This window comes from Mesoplodon densirostris, chromosome 4, assembly GCF_025265405.1.
Source record: "Mesoplodon densirostris isolate mMesDen1 chromosome 4, mMesDen1 primary haplotype, whole genome shotgun sequence".
Taxonomy (NCBI): Eukaryota; Metazoa; Chordata; class Mammalia; order Artiodactyla; family Ziphiidae; genus Mesoplodon; species Mesoplodon densirostris.
The window spans coordinates 129,568,645-129,596,209 of NC_082664.1; the positions used below are offsets into that span (position 1 = coordinate 129,568,645).

Below are 27,565 nucleotides of genomic sequence, written 5' to 3' on the forward strand. Positions count from 1 at the left end.
ATGGCAAGAAGCTTCTGAATCAGACCACTGGCACCTTATCTCTTTCAGGGAATACACAGGGTGTAGTTTTTAAATAAGTAAGCCAGTGACAGGAAACTTGAAACCAAACCCATTTCACAAGACTGAACTTTTCAGTAACCAAGAGCTAACTCCTGAGCGGGCGGAGCTAGACACATTCAGATGAATACTGCTGAGGTTGCCTGGCTCTCTGGACCCAGCACAGCGTCCAGAATCCTTTGACCAGAGATTATAAATCTTAGAGCCCAGTGACCACTGGCTGTACTCCCCCACTCCGCCCCTTACTGTGGCCATAAAACTGATTCCAGGGGCCACTGATCGTTTGTGGTAACTGGTATTCAGGGTCAAGAAAGTTCACTGTGACCACACAGGGCTTCACAAAGCAAGAGTGTGGTCAGAGTAGAAGGATCAGTTCCCATAGTAGCTGAGCTTAGTTGCATAGGCTGATGAGCTTTTATAGTCACCTGAAGCATAAAGATCCCCCAGTCTGTAATCAGAGGGACCCATTTATTGGGGAGGAGACCCACTGATTTTTTTTTAATCTTTTTTTGGCTGCATTGGGTCTTTGTTGCTGCTTGCGGGCTTTCTCTAGTTGTGGTGAGTGGGGGCTACTCTTCGTTGTGGTGCGTGGGCTTCTCATTGCGGTGGCTTTTCTTGTTGTGGAGCACGAGCTCTAGGCGCACAGGCTTCAGTAGTTGTGGCGTGCAGGCTCGGTAGTTGTGGTGCATGGGCTTAGTTGCTCTGCAGCATGTGGGATCTTCCCAGAACAGGGATCGAACCCGTGTTCCCTGCATTGGCAAGCGGATTCCTAACCACTGCACCACCAGGGAAGTCCGACCCACTGATTTTTCTATCCAGAAATTCCTGTTGTGTTTCAAGCATTGTGCTGGGTGCCTGGGTGTTGCTACAGGTACAAAATCAACTGAGGCCTTGTTTGAGCTTAGTTCCTCTTTTCCAGAAACTTGTGCAGGAATCATAAAAGAGAGATGAACAACTCTAAGTGCTGTGATAGAGGGAAGTACTGGGGGGCTGGGAGTCTAAATGAGAAGCCATCTAAGTCAGACTGGAGTATCCGAGAAGGGCTTCCTGGAAGAGGTGGTATTTGAATTGAGTTTTGAAGGACTGCCAGGAGTTATCAGAGGGGAAGGGCCTTCTAAGGAAGTGAAGCCAGCAGGTACATGGTCCTGAAATAGCACAATGCATTCAGGATAGTACAGGCAAAGGGTGAATGTGCTGAATGGAGAAGCCAGGAGGAGAGCAGGAGGCAGACACAGGCCATGGGAGCTAAGCCAAGGCGGTTGAACTTTACACTGAGAGATATGGGCCAGATGAGCAGGGAGGTGAGGTGAGCAGATGTGTGTTTCAGAAAGAGCCCTCCAGCTGGGAGCACGGATAGAATGGGGACAGTAATCTGGGTGGGATGTGGCAAGTGCCAGACTAATTTGAGGAGGGGATGGAGTCAAGACCTTTTATAGAGGTTGCTCTGAGGATTGATTAGGTACCTAATTAGATGTGGGACATGAGGGGGAGGGCAGAGTCCAGGATGACACCCAAGCTCTTGCTGGCAGGGCTGGCCCAGAGAGGGTATGGTGTCTTGTGGTCTCAGAGTCTGCATCACGGTGTGGGCTCACGTCCTGTACAGGGATCCCACCCCAGCTCTTACTGTGCCCCGTGGGGCGACCTGCTGTGAGTCTCCCCTCCTTAGGCCAGATTGTTGCAGTATTTTGAATTCCTCCAATAGAAGACATCTTGCAGAGTCTCGCTCAGGTGTCACGGGGTAAAAGTCAGGGTCACTGAGGAGTGTGTGGCCTGGGCAGGGCTTTGGACCTCAGGGTATTCATACACCAAGAAGGAAATGGGCTACCTGGATCACACGTGTGTCTCCTTCCTGATAATGCTATGCATAGTTGACTTATTTTCTATGTCTTCGCTGGCTCCAGGAGGCTGGCCTCAGAATGGCCTCCTTTGTCTTTTCTCTCATGGGGCTGGTAGAGGCAGGCGTGTGGAGTCCACAGGCCCCGATGACTAGAGCATATTCCTGCTGTACGGTTGGCTTCTATGGCAGCTTGCTGAGGTGGGGGGAGTTATAGCCCGGTCAGGGTTTCACCCCCACTCTACCGTGTACCAGGAAACAACTGAACCTCAGTTTTTCAGCTTTAACACAAATGATAACGCTTACCTGTCAGAGTTGTAAACATGAGAGAGAAGCAGCGTTAAGTTCCGAATACCAGATAGGTCCTCTGTAATAGTAGCTGGTAGTGTTATTTCCCTTCCCAGAACAGAGGGAAAGAAAACACACCTCCTGTTACAGTTTTTTGGACCCTGATAGACTAGGAAAATGAAGCCTGCTAGTGCAATTCTAAATTGCCCAGCAGAGAGCTGAGATTGGTTGCTAGGTGGGGCTACTTGTGGGCGATCTTGTCTGGCTCCTGGGCTCATTTTGGACGGTTTCCACAACCTAGAGACAGTCTGGGTTTCCCCTGGATGCAGGTGGGTTGAGGATACTGCTGACCCCTCCCCTGCCTTGTATCCTTAGAGGGGTATGGACAAGAAGCCTGCTGACTCCCCTACCCGTGGGTCCCTTGGCCCAGGCCCAGCTGGGCAACTTCAGAAGTGATGAGTAGCTGGAACTCAGTGGAATCACCTCATGATTGACTAGACACTTCCTGGAGCCAGAATGTGGGTATGTGTTCCCCTTGGCTGGAACTTCCTGCCAGCTGGAGGGATCATGCAGAAGGTCCAGCTGGTAGCTTAGAGGGGACTTCTTTTTTTTTTGTGGTACGCGGGCCTCTCACTGTTGTGGCCTCTCCCCTTGCGGAGCCCAGGCTCCGGACGCACAGGCTCAGCAGCCATGGCTCACGGGCCCAGCCACTCCGCGGCACGTGGGATCTTCCCGGACCGGGGCACGAACCTGTGTCCCCTGCATCGGCAGGCGGACTCTCAACCACTGCGTCACCAGGGAAGCCCGAGGGGACTTCTTGGTTCCATGTTGTTTCCCACCATATAAAATTCATTTTATATGAATACATTTCTCTTCCTGATTCTCCTTCTCCACGAGGGACCTCTGCTTTCCCCTCCTCTTGTATGCTGTTACTCCTTGCCAAGTGAGTCAGGCTCGCTTGGCTGCCCCATGAACACAGCCACCATTGTTATCTCCATGCCCCTGCTCATGACCTGTTCTCCACGCTCACCTTCCAGCCGGAAGGAGCAGGTGATGGCGGAGGATCAGCTCTCTGGCCTGCCTCTGGAATAGGAATGACCTCTCCTCCTGTGTCGGCCATTGTGCTGGAATGGTAAGACTGTATCCCTGCTTATGACACACTCCCAACCTTGTGGCAGAGAGCAGATGAATAGAAAAATTAATGTACAATAAGCAGCCTTGGTTAAAACAGATCACGGCATGCTGTTGCCCAGAAATCTGGCAGATCCTTGTCACCCATAGGATAAAAGAACCCCTTCTCAGCATGGCATTCAGGTCTTTCTTAAACTGCCTGAGCCCTGATTCTGGCCTCATCTACCTTTCCCCACTCGAAAACACTAGCCCCAGGCACCAGGATGACAGATACATGTCCTGGCCCCTCTCCTCTGTTCATGCTGTTCAAATCCAGGAAGCTGCTCGTCTTCCTTTTCTCTGCCTATGGACTTCCTGCTCATCCTCCAGGCCCAGCAGAAATGCTATTTCCTTGGGTAAGCAAGCCTTTCCCATACCTGCCAAAGCATAACTGAGAACCAACCTGCTTCCCTGCTTATCTTGCCCCTTGTATAGACTTCCACTGACAGCATTTATCACCGAATTCTCAATTCTCACCGGACATCACTTTCTGCTCTTGTCTCTAGTGCAGTGCCTGACACATGAGTTACTCATTGTTGAATGAATGAGTGAATGAAGGAATGAATGGTTTAGTAAGACAAATGCACGCATGCATATCATCTGGAAAATGCAAAAGAGGTGGCAGGCAGATTTCAATTCAGTGATGTGACATTTATTGAGGGACTATTGTACACCAAGGGGTAGAGTGACAAGCATCAATAAGGTAGGGTACCTGCCTTCCAAGGGTCCACCATCTACGGGGAGATGGCCACAGTGAGACTGGTGCCGAGGCCATCTAAAATAAAATCTACCCATGACTCTCACTGAGAAACACTCACTTCCAAGGAGTAACGTCTCTGCCTCAGCAGAATGAATACCATCCCAGTGTGTGGTGTAAGTTCACCACAGACAGGCCCGCGGGTGTGGGTAGGTAGAGGGGGTGCAGGTAGATGATGTTGCCCTGTGTTTACATAAGTGGACGTGACACTGCGACTGACTGACCCTCATCCTGGGTATCGTTCAGTGTGTCATCTGGAGGATGGATACAAGGAAATGGGGCTCAGCAGCACCCAGGGACCTCACCCTAGTACGTGATCCCACACAAATAAAGGCCTTGTAGAGGGTGTGTTTGTGTGGTTTTCTGTTTGTTTTGGATTTGGGAGTTTCCCCTCTGAGTATGGGTGAGTCTCCCTTACCTTCCCCAAATCCAACTTGAGAATTCAGAAATAGAAGGTGATCCTCAGGTCTGACTGGTATTTTAAGCAAAAAGAACACACCATGAGAATTGAATGAAATTGTATGCAAGCCAGGAACCCGGAACTCTGAGGGGACTTTTCGATTTATGTGAACAGTGTTAAGAAGAGTGAATTCCTGAGCAAGATACTCCAAAAATCCAAATTCCTCTGTGTCCTGATCATCCTTTGAGTTGTTCGTATGTTCATGATGCGATGGAGTCTGCTCATCAAGCTTTCATAAGAATGATACTAATAATACTTTAAATGTACATTGTACTTTCTAGAATACAGCATGCTTATACATCTCTCTCTCATTTGATCCTCACAGCCACCTACTGAGGTACAAGGTATTGTCACTTTTTTGCACATAAAGCAGTTGAGATTCAGAGAGGTTAAGTTACTTGTCCAAGACCACACAGGTACTAAATGATAGGGCTGGTACTTGAATTTAGCCAGTGAGGAGACACTAAGCACAGCTGAGTATCACCAGCTTTTATTTCACCAGATTCTAACAGTATGGATTTCTTACTTGCTTGCATCATGCCTTTTACACGTAGTTAATCTGAAGGGTTATACTGTGCCATAAATTTATCCTTTGCACAGTTAATTTCTCATCTGGTCACCTTATTTTTTCTTTCTAATAGGTTATTCCTCATACTTAAAAAATTAATTTGTATTCTATCAATTGCTATAAAATGTGCATGCATTTGAAAGTAGATCTTACAAGAATGAGATGATTTCCATACTAAAACCTTGGAGCATGAAATAGAGGTGAGGCTTGGCAGTTTCGACTGTCAAGATAGGTTCGGGTGAGATTGTAAAAGTTTAGGGCAGAAGTTTGTATAGGCAGTCACAGCCATAGAAGACTTTTACCCCTCAACATTTTTTATTATGAAAACATTTCAAAGTATCTGAAGAAATTAGAAGAACAATACAATGAACACCATTATGCCCTCCTCCTGCATTCAACATTTGGCCACATTTGCTTTACCTCTTTCTCTCTTTAAAAAAGAAAAAAAAATTTTACATTTATATAAAAAGCATTTTATATATATATACACACACATATGTGTGACTTTTAAAATTAACAATAATATCTAATAAAAATTTAAAAATAAGTATTAAAATGTATGTAATTTATTAAAATTATGGTATAATTGGAAAGAAAATTGTAGCTATCTTGACACTTCACTCTAAACACTTCAATAACCATCTCTCAAGATTAAGTTCAGTCTCCTACCAACCCACAGTACCATTATCACACTTAAGAAAATTAACAGTAATTTGTGGAAGACCTTTAATTGGTAGAGAAACATTATTCTATTTCTTATTTAGAAAGAAAATTCTCCTGGCAGTGGAGAGAGAATGGATGGGAGAGAGTAGGCCAGTTGCAGGTAATGATAAGACTGTGGGAAACAGATGAACCGAAGGTACCCCATAAACTTTTCTTAAAAAATGAAGTCAGTGGTCATTTATGCTATTATAAAAAGTAACAAAATACAGAAACATACAAAGAAGTTACCTGCAGACTCTACTCCAAAATAATCATTATTAACATTTGTTATATTTTCTCCAGCTTTTTATGAACAGGGTGTGTGTGTGTGTGTGTGCACATGTGTGCATGTGTATGTGTGTGTTAAGGTGTTATAACTATACTACTTCTACAATTTTCTTTCCTGCTTTTTTCACTCTACATTCTAACCCAAGCAGGCCACATGGGCTCTGTAGTGATTTACTTTGCTGTTGAGGCTTTTATACAAGTCTTTCTGATTTCCTTACCCTCTTGGCATGTTCTGAGGGTGGACCCTGTTTCCTGTTCCTCATACCCAAAGCTTAGCTTGTGCCCCAGCCTCAGTATGTGCCCCATGGGCTCTTCATCTCAGCTCCATGCATCAGCATGGGAACCCAGAGCCCCTAGGGATGCATCCTGGCTGCGTCATCAACTACTGCAGGCCCACCCTAGGGTGACCCGAGGAGAAGTGAAATGAGGACACAGAGCTCCTAAATGGTTGAGGGAAGGAACAAAATGTGGCAAAAATTAAACTAAGGAGAGCCATAATTGAAAGAGTTGAAACATAGCAGTAAATGTGTAAATGGGGAGCATTAAACCAACCAGCTGCTTTTTATGAGATACAGCAGGAGGCCACATGGGAGGTGGAAAGAGGAGAAGATTGTGGGTCAAGCCTGCATTTAAATCTCACCTCTGCTAGGTAAGGTTGAGGAGGTCATGGCTCTGACCTTTCCTGGCCTTGAAAATGGAGATAATATTGCCCCTCACTTCCTCACCCAGGAATGGCGTGAGGGGCCAGGGAGAGATCAGTGTTTCTGAAAGGTCCCTGTAAACTCTAAGACTGCTTACAAGTGCTGGCTATGAATTTTAACTAGCCTCCCTATGAAGCCGCATTTCTCCCCATTCCTCTCTTTCCTCCAAAGGGATTCAGAAAGGGAGGTGGGCATGGAAGCACCCAAAGGGGTAATGAATAAGGTGGTGCTTTCCTACCACCAGGCTGGGCAGATTCCCAACGTGGCAGGACACTGTGTGAGGTTGATATGGCTTGGAGTGAATATCATGATCCCTATTTTACAGATGAGGAAACAAAGACAAAAAAGCAGTGCCCTCCTCTTTTGTCCTTACTACCTTTGCCATCACCATTAGGTGCTCAGAGTCTCTTTGCTACTTCCAGCTGCCCACAGCCCTCCATTCTGGGCCCCTGCCCAGGCCTGGCCTCCACTGAAGTATCATGTGTTCAAATAGTACCTTTTAGGTTCCATTCACATCTCTACCATTAGCCCTCCCCATGCAGCTGATCTCACTGGAGCGAAAGAACCTGATTCTGGAAGTGGTAAAGGGTGGTGGAAAGGTGTCTTGGCATGACAAAACCTGGGTGAAAACCTAGCTGCACCACTTCTTAGTCATGTGGCCTTGAATAAGTTAATTAACTTCTCTGATCCTCAGTTTCCTCATCTGGGAAGCACAGACAGTAACTTAGTCTACTCAGATTCTGTGCAGTGGTGTTCTGGTAGTAGCTGGATCTCTAATAAACAAATATATGTACACACACACTAACTTATTATAAAGTCTACTGATATAAAGGTTTATAATATAATTTACAAGTAATAAAATATATAATACTTTTATTTTGTAAATTTCACAAAAATAAATTGATTCTTGTAGAACACTTTCCTTGGTTTTTGCTGACCTCTTGTATCAATAGCCAACCTATGGATGCAATAGACAAATGAGTGTAGTTCCAACAGGATTGTTCATTGATATTTTTGTTTCTGTTAACAAGTAAGGTGAAAATGAAGCAATGAAGACGTGTGTTGGAACTTTACTTGTTTGCCAATGACATGAGTGACTTCTTTGCTGAATTGGATAATGGTTTCTGAATATTGAAAAATATTCCTTCAATTTTCTCTGCTAGCACAAAATAATGGCTATAGACATGATACCCTCATAAGTTTAATCTCTGTTATTAAGTGATTTTCTGCAGCACTTCCTAAGTCTAGAATCAAGAAATCAAGTCCTGATTTGTAGTGTCTGTGGATTTCTGTGGTGTAAATACACCCAGTGTGGCCAATTTCAAGGCACCAACTTGATGACACTGACTAGAGCTAGGAAGAGGGGTGCAGTAACATACATGATGAAGTATTTCCCCCATTCAGAGATAAAAGGCATTAAATAGCCTCAAGAACATAGAAGATAATAAAATATAATAGAAAATAAAGAAATAAAATATAATAGAAATAGAAATTTATACTTCCTAATAGAAATTAGGAAGTAATACGTTTTTTAAACTTTATTTATTTATTTGGTTGTGTGGGGTCTTAGTTGCGGCAGGCGGGCTCCTTAGTTGTGGCATGCATGTGGGATCTAGTTTCCTGACCAGGGATCGAACCCCAGCCCCCTGCATTGGGAGCGTGGAGTCTTATCCACTGCACCACCAAGGAAGTCCTGGAAGTAATAAGTTTTAAGTATTTTAAATATAATTTAATGAAATATGTTTCTATAATTTAATTTTTAATATTAAAATAATATTCTTACATAGCTCAGTTGAACAACTGGCTTACAACATTCTTGCACATTTAACAGCAGGCTCTCATGAGCCGGTAGGCACCAGCTTTAGCCCACCCCCCGCTCTCTGAGACTCTGTTGGTGAAAGCATTTTGTAAACAGGACAGTGCTACCCGCAGGCCAGCTGTGGTGGAACAATAATAATGGCGGCCGGCATTTCCTGAGACTGTAGTACACGTGCAGGCTCTTCTCTGAGTGTTCTGCATGTGTTGACTCCTTTTATCCACATGACGACCCTATGAGGGAGGGAGGTTCCATGGCCGTGGCCATTTTATAGAAAGGGGAGGTTGCTCAGGGGCTCCTAGGTTTTCTCGTGCCTCCTCAGAACCCTTTACCGTATTAACATTCCCGTTTCGCAGATGAGGGGCCAAGGATCAGAGAGGTGAATGACTTGCCGAGGTCACACAGCTAGCCTGGGGCAGAAGTAGGGTTCAGCCCAAGTCTGGGGACTTCCCTGGTGGCACAGTGGTTATGAATCCACCTGCCAATGCAGGGGACACAGGTTCAAGCCCTGGTCTGGGAAGATCCCACGTGCTGTGGAGCAGCTAAGCCCGTGCGCCACAACTACTGAGCCCATGTGCCACAACTACTGAGCCCATGTGCCACAACTACTGAAGCCCGTGCGCATAGAGCCCGTGCTCCACAACAAGAGAAGCCACCGCAATGAGAAGCCTGCGCACCGCAATGAAGAGCAGCCCCCACTCACTGCAACTAGAGAAAGCCCGCGTGTAGCAACAAAGACCCAACTCAGCCAAAAATAAATAAATAAACAAATAAATAAGTTTATTTATTTAAAAAACCCAAGTCTGTCCAATAAGAGGGCCCTCTTTAGTGCTGGTTCCCCAAACACTGGGCACTGTATGATTTTGGCTTTCTTGCAGAACTTGCTTTAGAAAACCAATTCTGGAGCCTCACTCCTGGTGGGTTGATTTAATTGCTTTGGTGTTTTTAACACAGTCACCAGGGGATTCCAATGTGTAACTAGCTCAGATGGGCCCCAAAGCACAGCTTGGGGCTCAGAGTGCCTGGATTCAGGCCCAGGTTCCTCACTGGTTAAATGGAGGCTCAGGCCATCCACAGCTTGGCGGCTGTGAGGAATAAGGTGATGTGTGGGGAGAGCCCAAGGCAAATGCTGGTTGTCGTGTGGCACAGACCAGAGAGCCAGCATTGCTGATTGGCCCAAGGCTGTAATCCAGTGGTCCTAGAATGGCCTTGAAAGTGAATTTTTATTTCCCTCCCTCTACTCAATAAGAGCACAGACAGTAGGTAGTGGTTTTCTCTGACTTTACCAGGCAGGGCTTCTAGAACCATGCAGCAGCCTCCCATAGAGGAGCAGGCCACGAGTGAATGTCCAGAAGCTGTGGTTTAACAAATCCATTGCAACTGGGTTGGGGCCCTTCCCTAAGATGTGTGTTTTCTAGGAAAAACATGGAGCTGGAGGGACTTCCCTGGTGGTCCAGTGGTTAAGAATCCACCTTCCAATGCAGGTTACAAGGGTTCGATCCCTGGTCAGGGAACTAAGATTCCACATGCCGCGGGGCAACTAAGCCTGCGCGCCTCAACTAGAGAACCTGCATGCCACAAACTACAGAGCCCACATGCTCTGGAGCTGGCACACCACAACTACAGAGTGCTGAAACTAGAGAGAAACCCACGCCACAACGAAGAGCCCAAGCATTCTGGAGCTTGCGCACCGCAACAAAGATCCCATGTGCTGCACTAAGACCTGATGCAGCCAAAAAAAAAAAAAAAAACAACAACAACAGAGGAACGCATCAGTTAAAAAAAAAAGAAAGAAAGGAAAACATGGAGGTGGACCAGCAAGCTGGTGAGTTACCAGAGCCGAGATGGAAATGCCAACTTTGCCAGCCGGCTGGGGTGATCTAAGCAGGCACCCTTACATCAGCTAGAGGAAGCGAGGCAACATGGGAGAGGAGAGAGCACACAGGCATCTTGGGCAAGCATTTAACCTTTCTGACCCTTGACTTCTTCATCTGTAAAATGGGGTGATGACAGTACCTGCCTCAGAGAATGAGAATCAAATAAGAGGTGTGTAAACGCTTAGTAAACTAAGTGCTGTAGGTTTTGCTATGTGTGAAACTTCAGATTGGGTGCCTTTGGAAACACAGGAAGAGCAGGCCCTGCCCTCAGCAAGTGTGCAGTCTAGTGGGGGAGGCAAGACTAACACATAAAAGTCTTGGCAGTGCTTGGTGCTGCAGGTCAAGATTGCTGCATGAGTGTGGAGCTGGGAGAAAGAAGGAGGGCTGGGCTGGGTATTCAGATGATGCTTCCTGGAGAATATAGCATTTTGACTGGGCCTGGAAAGACGGGTAAGAGTTCAACAGGCAGATGATAAAGACTTCTGGAAAGGAGCGGCAAGATCAGGAAAATGAGCACAGAGATGATGACAATGGCTACAGGCCACTTTATATGCCTTGTTTGATCCTCTTAGTAACCCTCTTGAGGTAGGTTTTATTGTTACCTCTAATTTACAAGTGAGAAGCCTGAGGCTGAGAGAGGTTAAGTAACTTGCCTGGTGTCAGACTGCTGGTAAATGGCAAAACTGGGATTCGAACCCAGGTTCTAAGGCTCTTAGTCATTGTCTATGTTGATTCCCTAAAAGCAGGTTGGGGGCCTCCCTGGTGGCGCAGTGGTTGAGAGTCCGCCTGCCGATGCAGGGGATACGGGTTCGTGCCCCGATCTGGGAGGATCCCATATGCCGCGGAGCGGCTGGGCCCGTGAGCCATGGCCGCTGGGCCTGCGCATCCGGAGCCTGTGCTCCGCAACGGGAGAGGCCACAACAGTGAGAGGCCCGCATACCGCAAAAAGAAAAAAAAAAAAAAAAAAAGCAGGTTGTGCAAGAGACGCACATATGACTGCGCCGATTCTTTCATTCCTTTACCTGGTAAACCATTCCTGAGCACCTACTACATTGTAGCCCCTCTTGGGTGTGAGGGATGGAAAAGAGAGGCAAAGCCCCTGTCCTCCCCTCTGGGGCCTCAGGTTAGTGGGGAGAGGACATGTAAGGGAGTAGTTGTAGTGCAGTTGGTTCTGTGCCAGATGTATGTCCGTGCACCTTGTAGGCCCTTGGGTAGAAACAACTAGCTGTGTGTATTGGCGGGGAGGGGGTCACAGAAGATGTTCCAGTGGGGAAGTGCTGGAGCTGGGTGGTGAGAGGGGAGGAAGCTTGTCAGGAAGGCATTCCAGCAGAGTGAACTGCAGGTTGGGGTGGGGGTGATGAAGGTCCGCTGGCATGCAGCAGAGGGTGTGCTGTCCAGAGGTGGGAGGGCCTTGAATGTTGACGAAGTTGGACGTTGGGCCCGGGCCGCACTGGAGCCTGGTGGGGAAGGGCTGCCTGTGGTCTCATCTACAGTGTGCTGTGGGGTGGGTGGGGAGAATTCGCTGCAGCACCATGGAAACCTGCCCACAGAGGCCTGGCAGCACGTGGCCCTGCTTTCTCAGGTTGCCCAGCACTTGCTGAATAACCTGGGACTGTGCTTGACATTTCCAGGGAAGGTTCCTAGACAGCTTCCTTGTCGCCATAGCACAGACCTGGCTGGGCTCCAGCTCTGCTGAGCTGAGCAGCCTCACCTGGTGATGGGCAGGCCATGCAGGCACCTGGAGAGGGTCAGCAGGGCCGAGGGTCAGCAGACTTGGGCTCTGCTCTTTGCTTAGTATCCTTGGCAATTTCTTGACCTCTCTGGGCAGCTCTGCAGCACGAAGGGACTGAACGGTCTCTGAGGTCCCTTGCAGCCCCAACGTTGTGAGTCTGGGGGTGAAACGGGATGGGGAGAATGAAGCAGAAGATGAGTGGGGGAGGAGGCAGGTCTGCGAAGGGCATGTTCTTCAGATTCAGCAGGGATTCAGTAAAGTTCCCAGGGATGACTGTTGTCGCTGCTGCATCCCTGAAAGGAGAGAGCAAACGTAGCCACCCTGCTCGGAAATCTCCCTGGGCACCGCTCCTTACGTGGACCATCTCCCTGAATTCTCAGGACACTGTATGCCTTGGTAGGTGTTCCCATTTTGCAGATGGGGAAACCAAGGCTCCAGGAGGTCCAATGACTTTGCCCAGGTTTCACTGTGAGAGGTAGAGGTGGAAGTTGAACCCAGGCCTGACTCTAAGCTCTGGTCTTTGGCACCTTACTTCATAGATCCCTTGAGGCTGCCTTCATCCTGCAGGGACTCTTAGACATGCTGTGCCAGGCCAGTAGGGATCACCTGACAAGGGTCCCCCGTGGAGGATCAGCTTCCAGATGGCACCATAGAAGGTGCCTCAGGCCAGATCCACTGGGCTGCTAAAGGGCACATTGGTCCACAGCTGTCTGCCTGATGGGCTGAGTTGGTGGCTTTATTTTAACAGGTGGGGAAAATTTCACCTCCTGGTGGCTATGCCATGGGCCCTGGGCTCGGCAGTGGCAGCATCTATGGAAATGTGATCCCTTCCTCCAGCCGTGCTTTAGAGGTGACGTCAGGTGTGTGGGTGAAGTATTTGGTTGAAGTAAATAAAGCTGGAGGAGAATGACGGGACTGAGGGAGTGTGGATGGGCTCGCACTATCCCAAGGGCAGTCTGGCTTGGCAGTCTGCTCTTCTTTCCTGCCCTGGAACCAGGAGACCTGAGGCTTTGTGGTCCTGCCTTGGGGCCCAGAGGAGTGGGAACTGGCCCAGCCAGCTTGGAAGATGCACCTACCACCTGGCAGCTACAGGGCCTAGAGCTTGAAGAGGCTTTGGCTGTCATCCAGGGTCTATTTTGGAGTTGGGAGACAGAGGCCCAGAGAGAGGAAGTAGCCTACTTAAGCTCACACAGCCTTGGGTGGTGGAGTTGAAATTGGAATTTCCCAATACCCAGGCCTGGGCTCTTTTCCACCACCCTACCCTGTTTGGGGAGCGGGGAAGCGAAGAAACTTAGACCAAACCCTTGGGGGAACTGCCTCTTTGCTGCCCTCAGACCACCCTTCAGACCTTCCCTGAGTCCTTTTTCCCTCTTGATCCAGCCCTATACCAGCGCTGTGGGGCGGCGTGCTCTCGGGCGCCCCTAGTGGTCGAGGGCCTCCATGGCGCAGAACGGGAAGAGCCACTAGCCCCCAATTCCTTCAGTTCACATCAGCAAATTGTTACGAAACATGCAGGATGCAAGACACCATAGGGGATGCCAGGGACCTTAAAACTGATTGAAATTTTCCCAAGGAGGCTACCACCCAGGAAAGCTGCATCACGATACGAGAGACAGCCTGCAACTAGGGCCACTCGCTCGTAAGCATGTTCGGTGCTGAGGGGGTTAGAGCACAAGGTCAAGGGCTGCTTCATTGAAAAGCAAGGGAATAAAAAGGGGGCAGAGTTAGGGGATAGGCTCTGAAAGTGTGAGGAAGAGTGGGAAGGGCATTCTAGGCAAGAGGAAGAGCCAGAGTAAAGGATGGAATAGAGATGTCGTCCTGGGCCTGGTAATGCTCATCCTGAGGGGATATAGGACAGGTGCAGGCAAGTGATGGGCAGTGAGGCTGGAAAGCGCAGAGCCTCAGGTGCCTCAAATATCAGGCAGGGCATTTGGACTTTCTCTGGTGGTCAGTAGGACCACTGAAGATATTTAACCAAATAGGGTGCTGTGGTGGAGAGAGCAGGAGCTGGACTTCCCAGGAAGCTCATCCTGACTCTGCCATTATGAGCTGTTGGACCTTGGGTGCATGTTTTATCATTCTAAGCCTCTGTTTCCTCATCTGTGGAATGGGGTTGATAATAGTACCTACCACTCAGGGTGGCTGCAAGGATGACATAGAGCACTAGCGCAATGCCTGCCTTGGTAGATGTGCAGTAAATGTCAGTCCCTGCCTTGCTTCCTTGCCTCCTCAGATTATTACTGGAGGTTGGGATAGCAAGAAGGAAGCCTTGCCGAAAGTCGGAGAAGCTGCAGATATGGGGTCCAGATCCCCTGGCCAGCCTAGAATCTCCTTGGTAGCATGGGCAGGAAGTAGGAAGCATTGGTGGCGGGGAGCCTGTGACCTCTGCGTACTCCCAGTCAGGGCTGGTCTGAGCTGAAGGTGCATCTGGTCCAGATGATCCAACTTGTGAGAAGTGAGTGAGGTGGGGACAAGGACCCAGGTCTCCACCACCTAGCAGAGCATTCTTGGGGCCACCTCCCAGCCTGAAACCCCTAGACCCCCATCACTTTATGCAGACCTATCTTGGGACTCTCTTTGACAGGACCTCTGTTTTCTCACTGAAATGAGGAGGTTCAGCCTAGGAGGTCCTGACGCTCCTTTCTGAGTCCCTGGACACAGCACGAGGGCCAGGCCAAGGGCGGGGCTTGGGGCTGCTCACCAGGGTGAAAGCATCACAGGAAGAAAGGCATCCTGGGATGGGAAACAGGTGTCGGGGCAGGAAAATAGCTGTGCCTGAATCAGGGTGCAAATTTGCCCCAGGCTGCCAGGCCCAAGCTGCGTTCCCACATCTTCCTGGGATAGATTCCCAGGACCCTTGAGAAGCAGGGAAGGGGGACCATTTAGTCTAGTGCTTAGGAGCACAGGCTTTGGAGTCGGACAGAAAGAGGTTAAACTCCCTGGTCCATGAGTCAGTACTTTTTCAGTTTTGGTTTCTTTTCCTAAGAAAGAGGAATGATAAACACCCACCGTATAAGGTAATGAGAGGGTCGATGAGGTATAAAGTATGTCATGTGCCTGGTTAGCACTGGACCTGCACATTATAGGGATTTACTAAATGGCGCCTGTCTTCACTCGGGGAACATTTACTGAGCACCTGGTGGATGTCAGGCTCTATGCTAACCTTTGGGTAGTTGATAGGAGTTAAAACCTCGGGAAGCTCTTAGCCCAGTGGGGCAGACAGGTCAGTAAACTGACAAGCTCGAGGCAGTGGGAAAAGTACTGAAGTAGGGGAGGTGCCGGGTTTGATGGGAACTGGGGAAGTGGCGGGTGTGGGCAGCAGGGGGAGGCTTTCTGGAGGAGGTACTATTTTTGCTGAAATGTGAATGTGAATTAGCCAGGTTGGGGGTAGGGACAGTGCAGGGAGAGTGTCCCATGCAGGGGAGCAGTCACCTGCTGTGTGATAGGTTCTTGGGGTGGGGCAAGGGACAGATGGGACAGGTGAGAAAACGTGGCCTTGTACAGAGGTTCTCACAAGCCAGTGGAGAGGCTGTTTCCCCGGACTGTGGGCCACCGAGGTGAGAGGATGCGAGGCAAGGACGCTTCTCACTTCTCAGGGAGAATCTCCTGGGATTCTCCCGGGGATTCTCCAGGAGTGCCTGGGAGAAACCTGCCTCCAATTGTTCCTCCTTCCTTCCTGTGGGGTCCCTGCCCCCCGTCCCTACTGCCCCCCAGTCCTGGGGACCACCAGGGCTAGTGTGTCTGCCTCTGTCCACTGCGACTCCCAGCCCTGTTCAGCGGGTTTTGGGTGGTGGTCAGGAGGACCCGGACCGGGCCCCTCAGCCCCAGGGAGAAGCCTCAGGGCCGTTCCCAGGAAGAGAGAAGTTCCCAAAAGGTGGCTGATGAACGTGGTGGAATGGAGGGAGGAGAAGCCCCCTGCTCAGGAGATGGTGGGCAGCGGGGAGGGTGCAGCTCACCACATGGGGTGCCAGGATGTTCGGGGTCCCTGGGCAGCCACCGGAGGGCCGGGTCAGGGCACTGGAGGGGGCCCTCAGCCTGCATCCTGTGTCCTGACCTCCCCCTGCCCTCACACTCCTTTCTTCAGAGTGTAAGGAACCACCCTGCCTTGGGAAAGGACTTTGACACAGTTTCAAAATGAGTTGAGAGAAATCTCCAGAGGGGGAAAAGAATAAACACGCTTTTAAAATGCAAAAGGAAACATATTATATATATATTTTTAAAAAGGATAAAAAAGGAGGGATTCTTCATCCAACTCACTTGAGTGAAAGTTTCCAGCCACTGTGAAGTGAGGTCACAGAGACCAGGGAGCCGGGAAGTTCGGGATGGGGACACCTGGGCTGTCTTCAACACAGATTCAGAATCAGTTCAGCCAACTTTTAGGGCCACCCTCCACCTGCCCCCCTCTGAGCTCTGTGCTGCAGGGGCGGAGGTGCAAAGACCTGAATCCTCTCTCCAGCTGAGGGTCCAGTAGGGCATCAAGGACAGACATCGAGGACTGTCAGACAAGAGAGAGTGTGACAACTGTCATAGCAGAAAGGTTCCAGTGAGCATGAAGGGGCCCCGGGGGAGGGAGGGTTCACATCCGTGGATGGGGGGAGAAGGCTCAGTGCTGCTGAGGAAAGGTTTCAAGGAAGAGGTGGACAGAGTTAGACTTTGAAGCCTGGCTAGGATTTCAGTGGGCTGAGACTGAGCAGAGGCTTTCCAGGGAGAGCAGATGTTGAGAGCAAAAGTGCAAGGTGGGAAATTCTCCAGTACTTTGAGAAACAGGGACATTCAGTTTTCTTAAACACTTATTTATTTACCTATCTGTTGATTTAAAACCTCTCTGTTGAGATTTATATGTCACCTAGCATGTAATTCACCCATTTAAAGTCTACAATTTACAAAGTTGCACAACTAACACTGCAATCAATTTTAAAACATTTTCATCACCCCTGAAAGAAACCCCGTATCTATTAGCAGTCACTCCCCGATCCCCTAGTCCTAGGCAACTCCTCATCTACTCTGTTTCTGTGGATTTGCCTATTCTGGATATCTTACATAAATGCAGTCGTATAATCTGTGGTTTTTGGTGACTGATCTTTCACTTAGCACCATGTTTTCAAGGTTCATCCATGGTGTAGCATGTATCAATCAGTACGTCATTCCTTTTTATTTTTTTCTCCACCTTCATTCCTTTTTATGGCTGAATAGTATTCTGCTGTATGGATACACCACATTTTGTTTACCTACTCATCAGTTGATGGACATTTGCGTGGCTTCCACTTTGGGACTATTATGAATATGCTACTGTGAACTTTTGTGTAGATGTGTGTTTTCAAGGCATTCCGTTTCGAATGAGATCTAGGACGGTCCTGGTGAGGAACAGCAGGGAAGAAGATGAATCAGAGGGACTGCTCACCCACTGCGTGCTCTGCGTGGTTGGGTAGGAGTGAGAGAGCTGGGCTCAGGATCCTGTTCTAGCCTCCCTGGGAGCCTGGGCTGAGTGAGGTCAGGGCAGGGCTGTCCCCCCACCTATACACACCCCCACTGTTGTGTTAGATCTGGCAGCTGTTTTACTGGGCTGGGAATAGTCTGGGCAGCTGGTATTTTCCCTGGAAATAAGGTGGTTTTTTCCTGTGTCCCACCGAGGGCCAATGTTAGTTAAACACATCGAGAAGTGTGAGCCACACCGTTAGTCTAGAGGAGGGGAGTGTTGTCCACAGGAAGCTGACCGGCCAGGGGAAAGAGGTGGTCAGGAAGAGGGAGGTCAATAAGCCATGTGTAAAGTGAGGCTACGGGGCTTCCCTGGTGGTGCAGTGGTTGAGAGTCCGCCTGCCGATGCAGGGGATACGGGTTCGTGCCCCGGTCTGGGAAGATCCCACATGCCGCGGAGCGGCTGGGCCCGTGAGCCATGGCCGCTGAGCCTGCGCATCCGGAGCCTGTGCTCTGCAACGGGAGTGGCCACAACAGTGAGAGGCCCGCATACCGCAAAAAAAAAAAAAAAAAAAAGTGAGGCTACGTTGCAGTGCCCCTCCCCACCCACATACACCCAGAGAGGCAGTGGTTTTGTTTACAGGAAATGCTGCAAGTATCTCCCTGGCCCCATTTGACAGATGGGGAAATAGAGGCACTGCATTAAAGGGATCTGCCGTTCAGAGACAGAAACAGGATTAAAGCCAGAGTCTGGTTCTGCTGTCAGCAGCAGGTTTGGTAAAACCCAGGCCTTGCCCTTGGCGTTGTGGCTGTTTTTGAGTTCACAGGAGAAGACTGAGGACACAAAAACAAGAAAGTGTTTATGCTGTTTTGGTTTCCCAAAAAAGAACACCAAACCCCACCCCAAAACCAAAGGGCTTTAAAATAGGGCTTTAATTACCATCTTTTCTTTTATCCCTTTTCTTCTCTTTTTTTGTTCTCCAGCCAGAAAACATTATGTTGTTGGACAAGAATATTCCCATTCCACACATCAAGCTGATTGACTTTGGCCTGGCTCATGAAATAGAAGATGGAGTTGAATTTAAGAACATTTTTGGGACGCCAGAATTTGTTGGTGAGTTTTAGGCCTGTTTCTCTCCCAACTGAGAATCTGGGATCAAGAGGTAGAGAAATCCCAGTAGCAAGCCCTGCATCTGGGGCTGTGGCCTGTGGGCTGAGAGATGATGCCTTGGAGACCCCCTAGAAATCTAATGGGTAGGGAAGGAAGTGTCTCACTGGCCTCTGGATGAGGGTCCAGGTGCTGGCTTTGAGCGCCCAATGGGGCAGTGAGAGGCCAGGTGGGGCTAGAGGCCTTTGCAGAGTTAAATCCTCCCAGAACTGGCTCCACTGCCTGCTCTTAGAAGAGATTATGAACATTTAAAATTACCTCACCCTCTTGCATTCCCATAAACTCAGCCTTTTCTGGAGTAGCTTTTGATTTCCTGAAAAAGAGAAGGGAAATCATCTGCCAGATGCCAGATTCACCTGCTTGCCTCTCCTGTGTGCCTGGCCTTCATTCACGCACAGGAGGCCCAGCTCCAGCAGAGCCCTGGCGGCTCTGTCTTCCCTCTGTGTCTCTCAGCCTTGGCCCAGGCCTGGTGGGACTTGCACCACAGGTCAGGGGGAGGGGGGATGGTCATAAAGAAACAGCTTTGCAGAGGGGAAAGGAATGAGAGTTCAGAACCAACACCTCTCTGCTTTGGGAGTTGGAGTGGTCTTAGAGATGGAGGGAGGGAATGGTCTCCTCAAAGCCTGGGGGCTCAAACTTCTGACCACAGTCTAATCAAAAAGGAAGATGGGGTGGGTCAGAACATCCACCCTGACAGATTTTCAGGCCACACATAGCAGCTCTGCAGCCACTGTGGAATGAAACTACAGAGGCCCCACAGACCCCCTGGCAGGGAAACCTTGCTGTGTGCCAGGCACTGTGCCTGGCGCTCTACAGGCATTGTCTAAATTAATCCTTATAGGATCTAATGAGGCAGATTTAAAATATCTTCTCCATCAAGTGCCTTGTTTAAGGCAAAACAACTGAACCGGTAGGTGGTAGAGCAGAGATTCAAAAACAGATACATCCACCATCAAAGCCTGTGCTTTTTCCATTAGACCATGTTGTCTCTATAAGAAGACCTTGCCCTCAAGGAGCGTACAGTTTAGTTTTGGAAACAAGACATCAAACCATCAAAGAAGAGCGCTGAAAGGATGTTTTCAGGTCACCTGATCTAGTTTAAATGTGGACTTGGAGAGCTAGGGGATTTTACTTAAGGTCAACCAATGGTTATTCTCCACCTACTATATGACAGATATTAGATACTGGGGACACAGTGATGGTAAGAAGCCACACTCAGACTGGCACACCGAGGGTCACACAGTGAGTTGGTGGCAGGGCCAACTTGAACCTGGGGTGCAGGTGTCTAGCCTCAAACTTCGTCCAGGATAGCAGTTGCTACCCGCCATTCACATATGTGGTAAAAATGCATGTTTATTTAAGTTCATACCAAGTGTTGAATGATAATAAATGGTTCAACTAGAAATTCAGGGCAGTCATGGAAGAGGTGACATGAGACAGGATGTGGTTAAGTGTAAAGGGAGTGATATAGACCGCTCTGAAAGACTGTTCAGACAAGATATCCACTCTCACAAGGTCAGTGGGATCAGTCCTGGCCTTGAGTCAGTGAGGGACAAAGTGCTGTCGTTGTGGGTGTGGGAGGATCTAAGGGGGGTCGGGAAGGAGCCAGGGTAGAGGAGGTGCACATCCTGGGTTCAGAGGTACCACAGCAGGGGTGAAGGGCCAGAATGAGTGCATTTATCAAGGACCATTCACTGTCCGCTCTAGGTGGATCAGAGGGTTCACACGGGCTGGCAGTGTCAGTGGGATATTGATGGGCGGAGCCAGACTGTGGAGGGTTTTTCCCAGTGGTATACTGGTAAATGTCTAACAACCAGGTCTCAAAACAAAACAGAATACAACTCTAATTAGGTTGAATAGCATCTGCCAATTTCAACCTACCAACATGTTGTCACTGAATTCAGAGTTGGGCAAGGATGCACACAGTTTACTCTTGTGAGCCAGTGTGACACAGCTCCAGCCCAGAACTGGTCTTATTTGCACCTTACAGATATATAGGGTGGTTTCTCTAAGCCCCTGACCAAATTATGATGACTTCCTTTTCCCAAGACCCCTGAACACAGGTTATAACCACTCTTCCCTATTCCCACCATTCTTTGAAATTTTAACCTGAGACCAGGGTTAAAAAGGGTCAGCTTCTTGGAGTGTGGTGGACCAGGTCTTCCAAAAGGTCCTCTCACTACAAAACTGGATTCTTGAGAAAAATATTATTTTTCATGCAATTCTGGACTCATAGGAAGTAAGATAAATCTTTTTTTTTTTTTTTTTTCGGTACGGGGGCCTCTCACTGTTGTGGCCTCTCCCGTTGCGGAGCACAGGCTCCGGACACACAGGCTCAGCGGCCATGGCTCACGGGCCCAGCCGCTCCGCAGCATGTGGTATCTTCCCGGACCGGGGCACAAACCCGTGTCCCCTGCATCGGCAGGTGGACTCTCAACCACTGTGCCACCAGGGAAGCCCCAAGATAAATCTTTAAGTGTAGTAACTCCTTCAGCATCACCTGTCCTACCTTGAAAATCGAGTGAAATGAATGTAGAGCTGGAGCTTTGAGCAACAAGAATATTCAATAGGAGGACCTCTCCTAAAGGCAAGTATACATATCAGCATTTATCAGAGACTAGCAAGATTTTAGATGTTCAAGGATGTAGGATATTAAAATTATCAGATGTTGACTATAAAATAATGGAATATATATAGAAATAACAGGTAGGCTCACAAGAATGAGCAGGCAACAAGAGATTCAAAAATGGCCAGGCAGATTTTTAAAAGAACCAGATAGAACTTTAGGAAATTCAATATATACTCATTGAAATTTAAAACTCAGTGGATGGGGCAAACAGCAGATTATACACAGCTGAGGAGAGAATTAAAGAATTGGAAGACTGAGCTGGAAAAAATCAGCTAGAATACCACAGAGTGACAAAGATATAGAAATATTAAAGAGAGGATAAGTGGAATAAGTTTAAAATAAGAAGCCTAAAATAGATCTATTTGGATTCCCGGACGAGGGAATAAAGACGATACAGGAGCAATATCTGAATAGAACGACTGAGAATTTTCAGAACTAATGTAAAAACATGCATCCCCAGATACAGAAAGGACAATGTATATCAATCAGAAAAAAAATCTATACCTAGACACATTATAGTTAAAGTATAGGGCACCAGATACAAAGAGATGATCTTAAAAATCAGCCAGAGAGAAAAGACAGGTTACCTACAAAAAACAAAAATAAACAAACAAAAACCAATAACTGGACTGACAGCATACTTCTGAAAACAACAATGGAAACCAATGTCCAATAGAATATAATCTCCAAACAGCTGAGGAAAAATAAAAACCCCATAATTGTGGAGAAATTATATTTCAAGAATGAAGGTGAGAGATTCAGAAAAACAAAAACAAAAAAGAACAACAACAAAAAAGACAAAACAATAAAAACAGTTAACCTCCAGCAGACCTTCATTAGTGGAACTTCTAAAAGATGAACTTCTGAATTAAGGAAACTGGCTCTGAAGGGAGTTCTCAATGCAAGAAGTAATAGGAGCAAAGAAATCAGTAAAACATTAGGCAAATATAATTATTTTCTTTCCTAAATAATGATAACGATGATGCTGATGATGAAGCTTTAATTGTAGGACTGAAAAAAAGAACTAGAAACTGAAGAAAATAATGTTAGCTAGGACAGAGTACTTGAAATTAGTGTTCTAAGTTTCTTGTATTGTTAGAGGAGGGTAAAAATATTGATTTATGTTAGAATTTATTTGATATTCATAGTAAAGCCTCAGGGGTAGCCATTACAAAAATAGAAGCTGGGGGAAAAAACAATAAGAAAACTAACAAAAAGCGAGTTTAAAAAAAAAGACAAGAAAGAAGATGAAAAGCACAGATGAAAATGGACAAACAAAAGCACCTGAAGGACAGAAATGAGTGTGTATGTATATCGAGCAGATGAGCACTAGAAAGTGAGCTGTGCTCCTCAAACTCTCCATGGTGAACCACTTGAAAAAAAAAAAAGTCTATCCTGGACTGCTTGTTCAGTAAGATACAATAAAAATAAATTCCTAGAAAAGTGATCACAGTTTGAGTGTCACAGCAATGTCAAATTGCTATGCAAGTCTCTAAATGCTTACTGTCAATTTCTGTACATATCTTGTCAGGACCAGTGACAGTCTGCAGACTGTTTGCCTGCAGACTGCACTTTGAATATCACTGTCCTAGAGAAAGTCTTTCATGTGTGTCTCAGGAGACAGGTACAAAAAAGTTCATAGCAATGTTTTTCCAATAAAAGATAATAATATAATACAATAATAAAAGAAGTGGAAACCATCCAAATGATCACCAAGAGAATGACTAGAAGATGATCTATATTCACACAATGGACTATTATATAGCACTGAAGGTGAAAAACCATGGATGAACATTCAATGAATGCTAGAAGCATCATGTTGAGTGGGGGGAAAAAGTCAAGTGACAGTAGATCACATGCAGTATGGCATCATTTTTAGGAAGCTGGAAAATAAGACAGGAGAGTGGTTCCCTGCATCTGGGAGGGTGGGTGGGGGGCACATCCTATAGATGCAGAGGTTTTGATATTATTCTAGGTGAACAAACTTAGCCTTTCCCACTCCCCACCTTTTTCCATTCGTGGTTAAAAAGTCTCAGTCCCGGGGAGCGGCGGGAGCAGCTGCTGCAGCTGGCAGGTGGGGTGGGGGCCGGCCGAACTGACCAAGCACAGACCCGGCGCGGCGGCACTGCGGCCCCGGGGCAGCCGGCGCGGGGACATGCGCTGATTCGATCCCTCCGGAGAAGTTCATGGAAGAAAATTCCTATACACAAGTATTGAAATACTTCAAGTCTCTGGATCACACATTTCATCATTTCAAAAATATTACAGAGACTCCGTGCCCCTCCCTCCCGCCCGGCCTGAGTGAGCCAGAGTCCCCGAAGAGGCTGCTCCTTTAACCCTGTCCTGTCTGAGCGAAGAACAGACGCCCTCCGGCGACCTACACGCAGAGGCGGGGCCAAATCCAAAGCTGAGACCCAGGAGCTGTGAGAACAGAGAAAGGGAAACCTCTCCCAGCAGCCTCAGAAGCAGCGGATTAAAGCTCCACAATCAACTTCATGTACCCTGCATCTGTGGAATACATGAATAGACAACAAATCATCCCAAATTGAGGAGCCAGGAGTCAGTGCTGTGCCTCTGAGGTCGGAGAGCCAACTTCAGGACACTGGTCCACAAGAGACCTCCCAGCTCCACATAATATCAAACGGCGAAAATCTTCCAGAGATCTCCATCTCAACACTAGCACCCAGCTTCACTCAACGACCAGCAAGCTACAGTGCTGGACACCCTATGCCAAACAACTAGCAAGACAGGAGCACAACGCCACCGATTAGCAGAGAGGCTGCCTCAAATCATAAAAAGTCCGCAAACACCTCAAAACACACCACCAGACGTGGACCTGCCCACCAGAAAGACAAGATCCAGCCTCATCCACCAGAACACAGGCAGTAGTCCCCTCCACCAAGAAGCCTACACAACCCACTAAACCAACCTTAGCCACTGGGGACAGACACCAAAAACAACGGGAACTACGAACCTGCAGCCTGCAAAAAGGAGACCCCAAACACAGTAACATAAGCAAAATGAGAAGACAGAAAAACACACAGCAGGAGAAGGAGCAAGATAAAAACCCACCAGACCTAACAAATGAAGAGGTAATAGGCAGTCTATCTGAAAAAGAATTCAGAATAATGATGGTAAAGATGATCCAAAATCTTGGAAATAGAATAGACAAAATGCAAGAAACAGTTAACAAGGACCTAGAAGAACTAAAGACGAATCAAGCATCGATTAAAAACACAATAAATGAAATAAAAAATACTCTAGATGGGATCAATAGCAGAATAACTGAGGCAGAAGAACGGATAAGTGAGGTGGAAGATAAAATAGTGGAAATAACTGCTGCACAGCAAAATAAAGAAAAAAGAATGAAAAGAACAGAGGACAGTCTCAGAGACCTCTGGGACAACATTAAACGCACCAACATTCGAATTATAGGGGTTCCAGAAGAAGAAGAGAAAAAGAAAGGGACTGAGAAAATATTTGAAGAGATTATAGTTGAAAACTTCCCTAATATGGGAAAGGAAATAGTTAATCAAGTCCAGGAGGCACAGAGAGTCCCATACAGAATAAATCCAAGGAGAAATACACCAAGACACATATTAATCAAACTGTCAAAAATTAAACACAAAGAAATCATATTAAAAGCAGCAAGGCAAAAACAACAAATAACACACAAGGGAATCCCCATCAGGATAACAGCTGATCTCTCAGCAGAAACTCTACAAGCCAGAAGGGAGTGGCAGGACAAACTTAAAGTGATGAAGGAGAAAAACCTGCAACCAAGATTACTCTACCCAGCAAGGATCTCATTCAGATTTGATGGAGAAATTAAAACCTTTACAGACAAGCAAAAGCTGAGAGAGTTCAGCACCACCAAACCAGCTTTACAACAAATGCTAAAGGAACTTCTCTAGGCAAGAAACACAACAGAAGGAAAAGAACTACAATAACGAACCCAAAACAATTAAGAAAATGGGAATAGGAACATACATATCAATAATTACCTTAAATGTAAATGGACTAAATGCTCCCACCAAAAGACACAGACTGGCTGAATGGATACAAAAACAAGACCCATATATATGCTGTCTACAAGAGACCCACTTCAGACCTAGAGATACATACAGACTGAAAGTAAGGGGATGGAAAAAGATATTCCATGCAAATGGAAACCAAAAGAAAGCTGGAGTAGCAATTCTCATATCAGACAAAATAGACTTTAAAATAAAGACTACTAGAAGAGACAAAGAAGGACACTACATAATGATCAAGGGATCAATCCAAGAAGAAGATATAACAATTGTAAATATTTATGCACCAAATATAGGAGCACCTCAATACATAAGGGAAATATTAACAGCCATAAAAGGAGAAATCGACAGTAACACAATCATAGTAGGGGACTTTAACACCCCACTTTCACCAATGGACAGGTCATCCAAAATGAAAATAAACAAGGAAACACAAGCTTTAAATGATACATTAAACAAGATGGACTTAATTGATATTTATAGGACATTCCATCCAAAAACAACAGAATACACATTTTTCTCAAGTGCTCATGGAACATTCTCCAGGATAGATCATATCTTGGGTCACAAATCAAGCCTTGGTAAATTTAAGAAAATTGAAATTGTATCAAGTATCTTTTCCGACCACAATGCTATGAGACTAGATATCAATTACAGGAAAAGAGCTGTAAAACATACAAACACATGGAGGCTAAACAATACACTACTTAATAACGAAGTGATCACTGAAGAAATCAAAGAGGAAATTAAAAAATACCTAGAAACAAATGACAATGGAGACACGACGACCCAAAACCTATGGGACGCAGCAAAAGCAGTTCTAAGAGGGAAGTTTATGGCAATACAATCCCACCTTAAGAAACAGGAAATATCTCGAATAAACAACCTAACCTTGCACCTAAAGCAATTAGAGAAAGAAGAACAAAAACATCCCAAAGTTAGCAGAAGGAAAGAAATCATAAAAATCAGATCAGAAATAAATGAAAAAGAAATGAAGGAAACAATAGCAAAGATCAATAAAACTAAAAGCTGGTTCTTTGAGAAGATAAACAAAATTGATAAACCATTAGCCAGACTCATCAAGAAAAAAAGGGAGAAGACTCAAATCAATAGAATTAGAAATGAAAAAGGAGAAGTAACATCTGACACTGCAGAAATACAAAAGATCATGAGAGATTACTATAAGCAACTCTATGCCAATAAAATGGACAACCTGGAAGAAATGGACAAATTCTTAGAAATGCACAACCTGCCAAGACTGACTCAGGAAGAAATAGAAAATATGAATAGACCAATCACAAGCACTGAAATTGAAACTGTGATTAAAAATCTTCCAACAAACAAAAGCCCAGGACCAGATGGCTTCACAGGCGAATTCTATCAAGCATTTAGAGAAGAGCTAACACCTATCCTTCTCAAACTCTTCCAAAATATAGCAGAGGGAGGAACACTCCCAAACTCATTCTACGAGGCCACCATCACCTTGATACCAAAACCAGACAAGGATGTCACAAAGAAAGAAAACTACAGGCCAATATCACTGATGAACATAGATGCAAAAATCCTCAACAAAATACTAGCAAACAGAATCCAACAGCACATTAAAAGGATCATACACCATGATCAAGTGGGGTTTATTCCAGGAATGCAAGGATTCTTCAATATACGCAAATCAATCAATGTGATACACCATATTAACAAGTTGAAGGAGAAAAACCATATGATCATCTCAATAGATGCAGAGAAAGCTTTTGACAAAATTCAACACCCATTTATGATAAAAACCCTGCAGAAAGTAGGCATAGAGGGAACTTTCCTCAACATAATAAAGGCCATATATGACAAACCCACAGCCAGCATCGTCCTCAATGGTGAAAAACTGAAACCACTTCCACTAAGATCAGGAACAAGACAAGGTTGCCCACTCTCACCACTCTTATTCAACCTAGTTTTGGAAGTTTTAGCCACAGCAATCAGAGAAGAAAAGGAAATAAAAGGAATCCAAATGGGAAAAGAAGAAGTAAAGCTGTCACTGTTTGCAGATGACATGATACTATACATAGAGAATCCTA

The 27,565-nt window shown here is 46.6% G+C and overlaps 1 protein-coding gene across 1 annotated transcript in view; it reads left to right on the forward strand.

The window, feature by feature from the left end:
- The window catches only part of DAPK2 (death associated protein kinase 2), a 125,311-nt gene that overhangs the window by 77,520 nt on the left and 20,226 nt on the right, over positions 1-27,565 (forward strand). Inside the window, exon 4 of the mRNA XM_060095256.1 lies at positions 18,650-18,779. Coding sequence (XP_059951239.1) covers positions 18,650-18,779 — 130 coding nt within the window. The remainder of the gene's footprint in view (positions 1-18,649; positions 18,780-27,565) is intronic.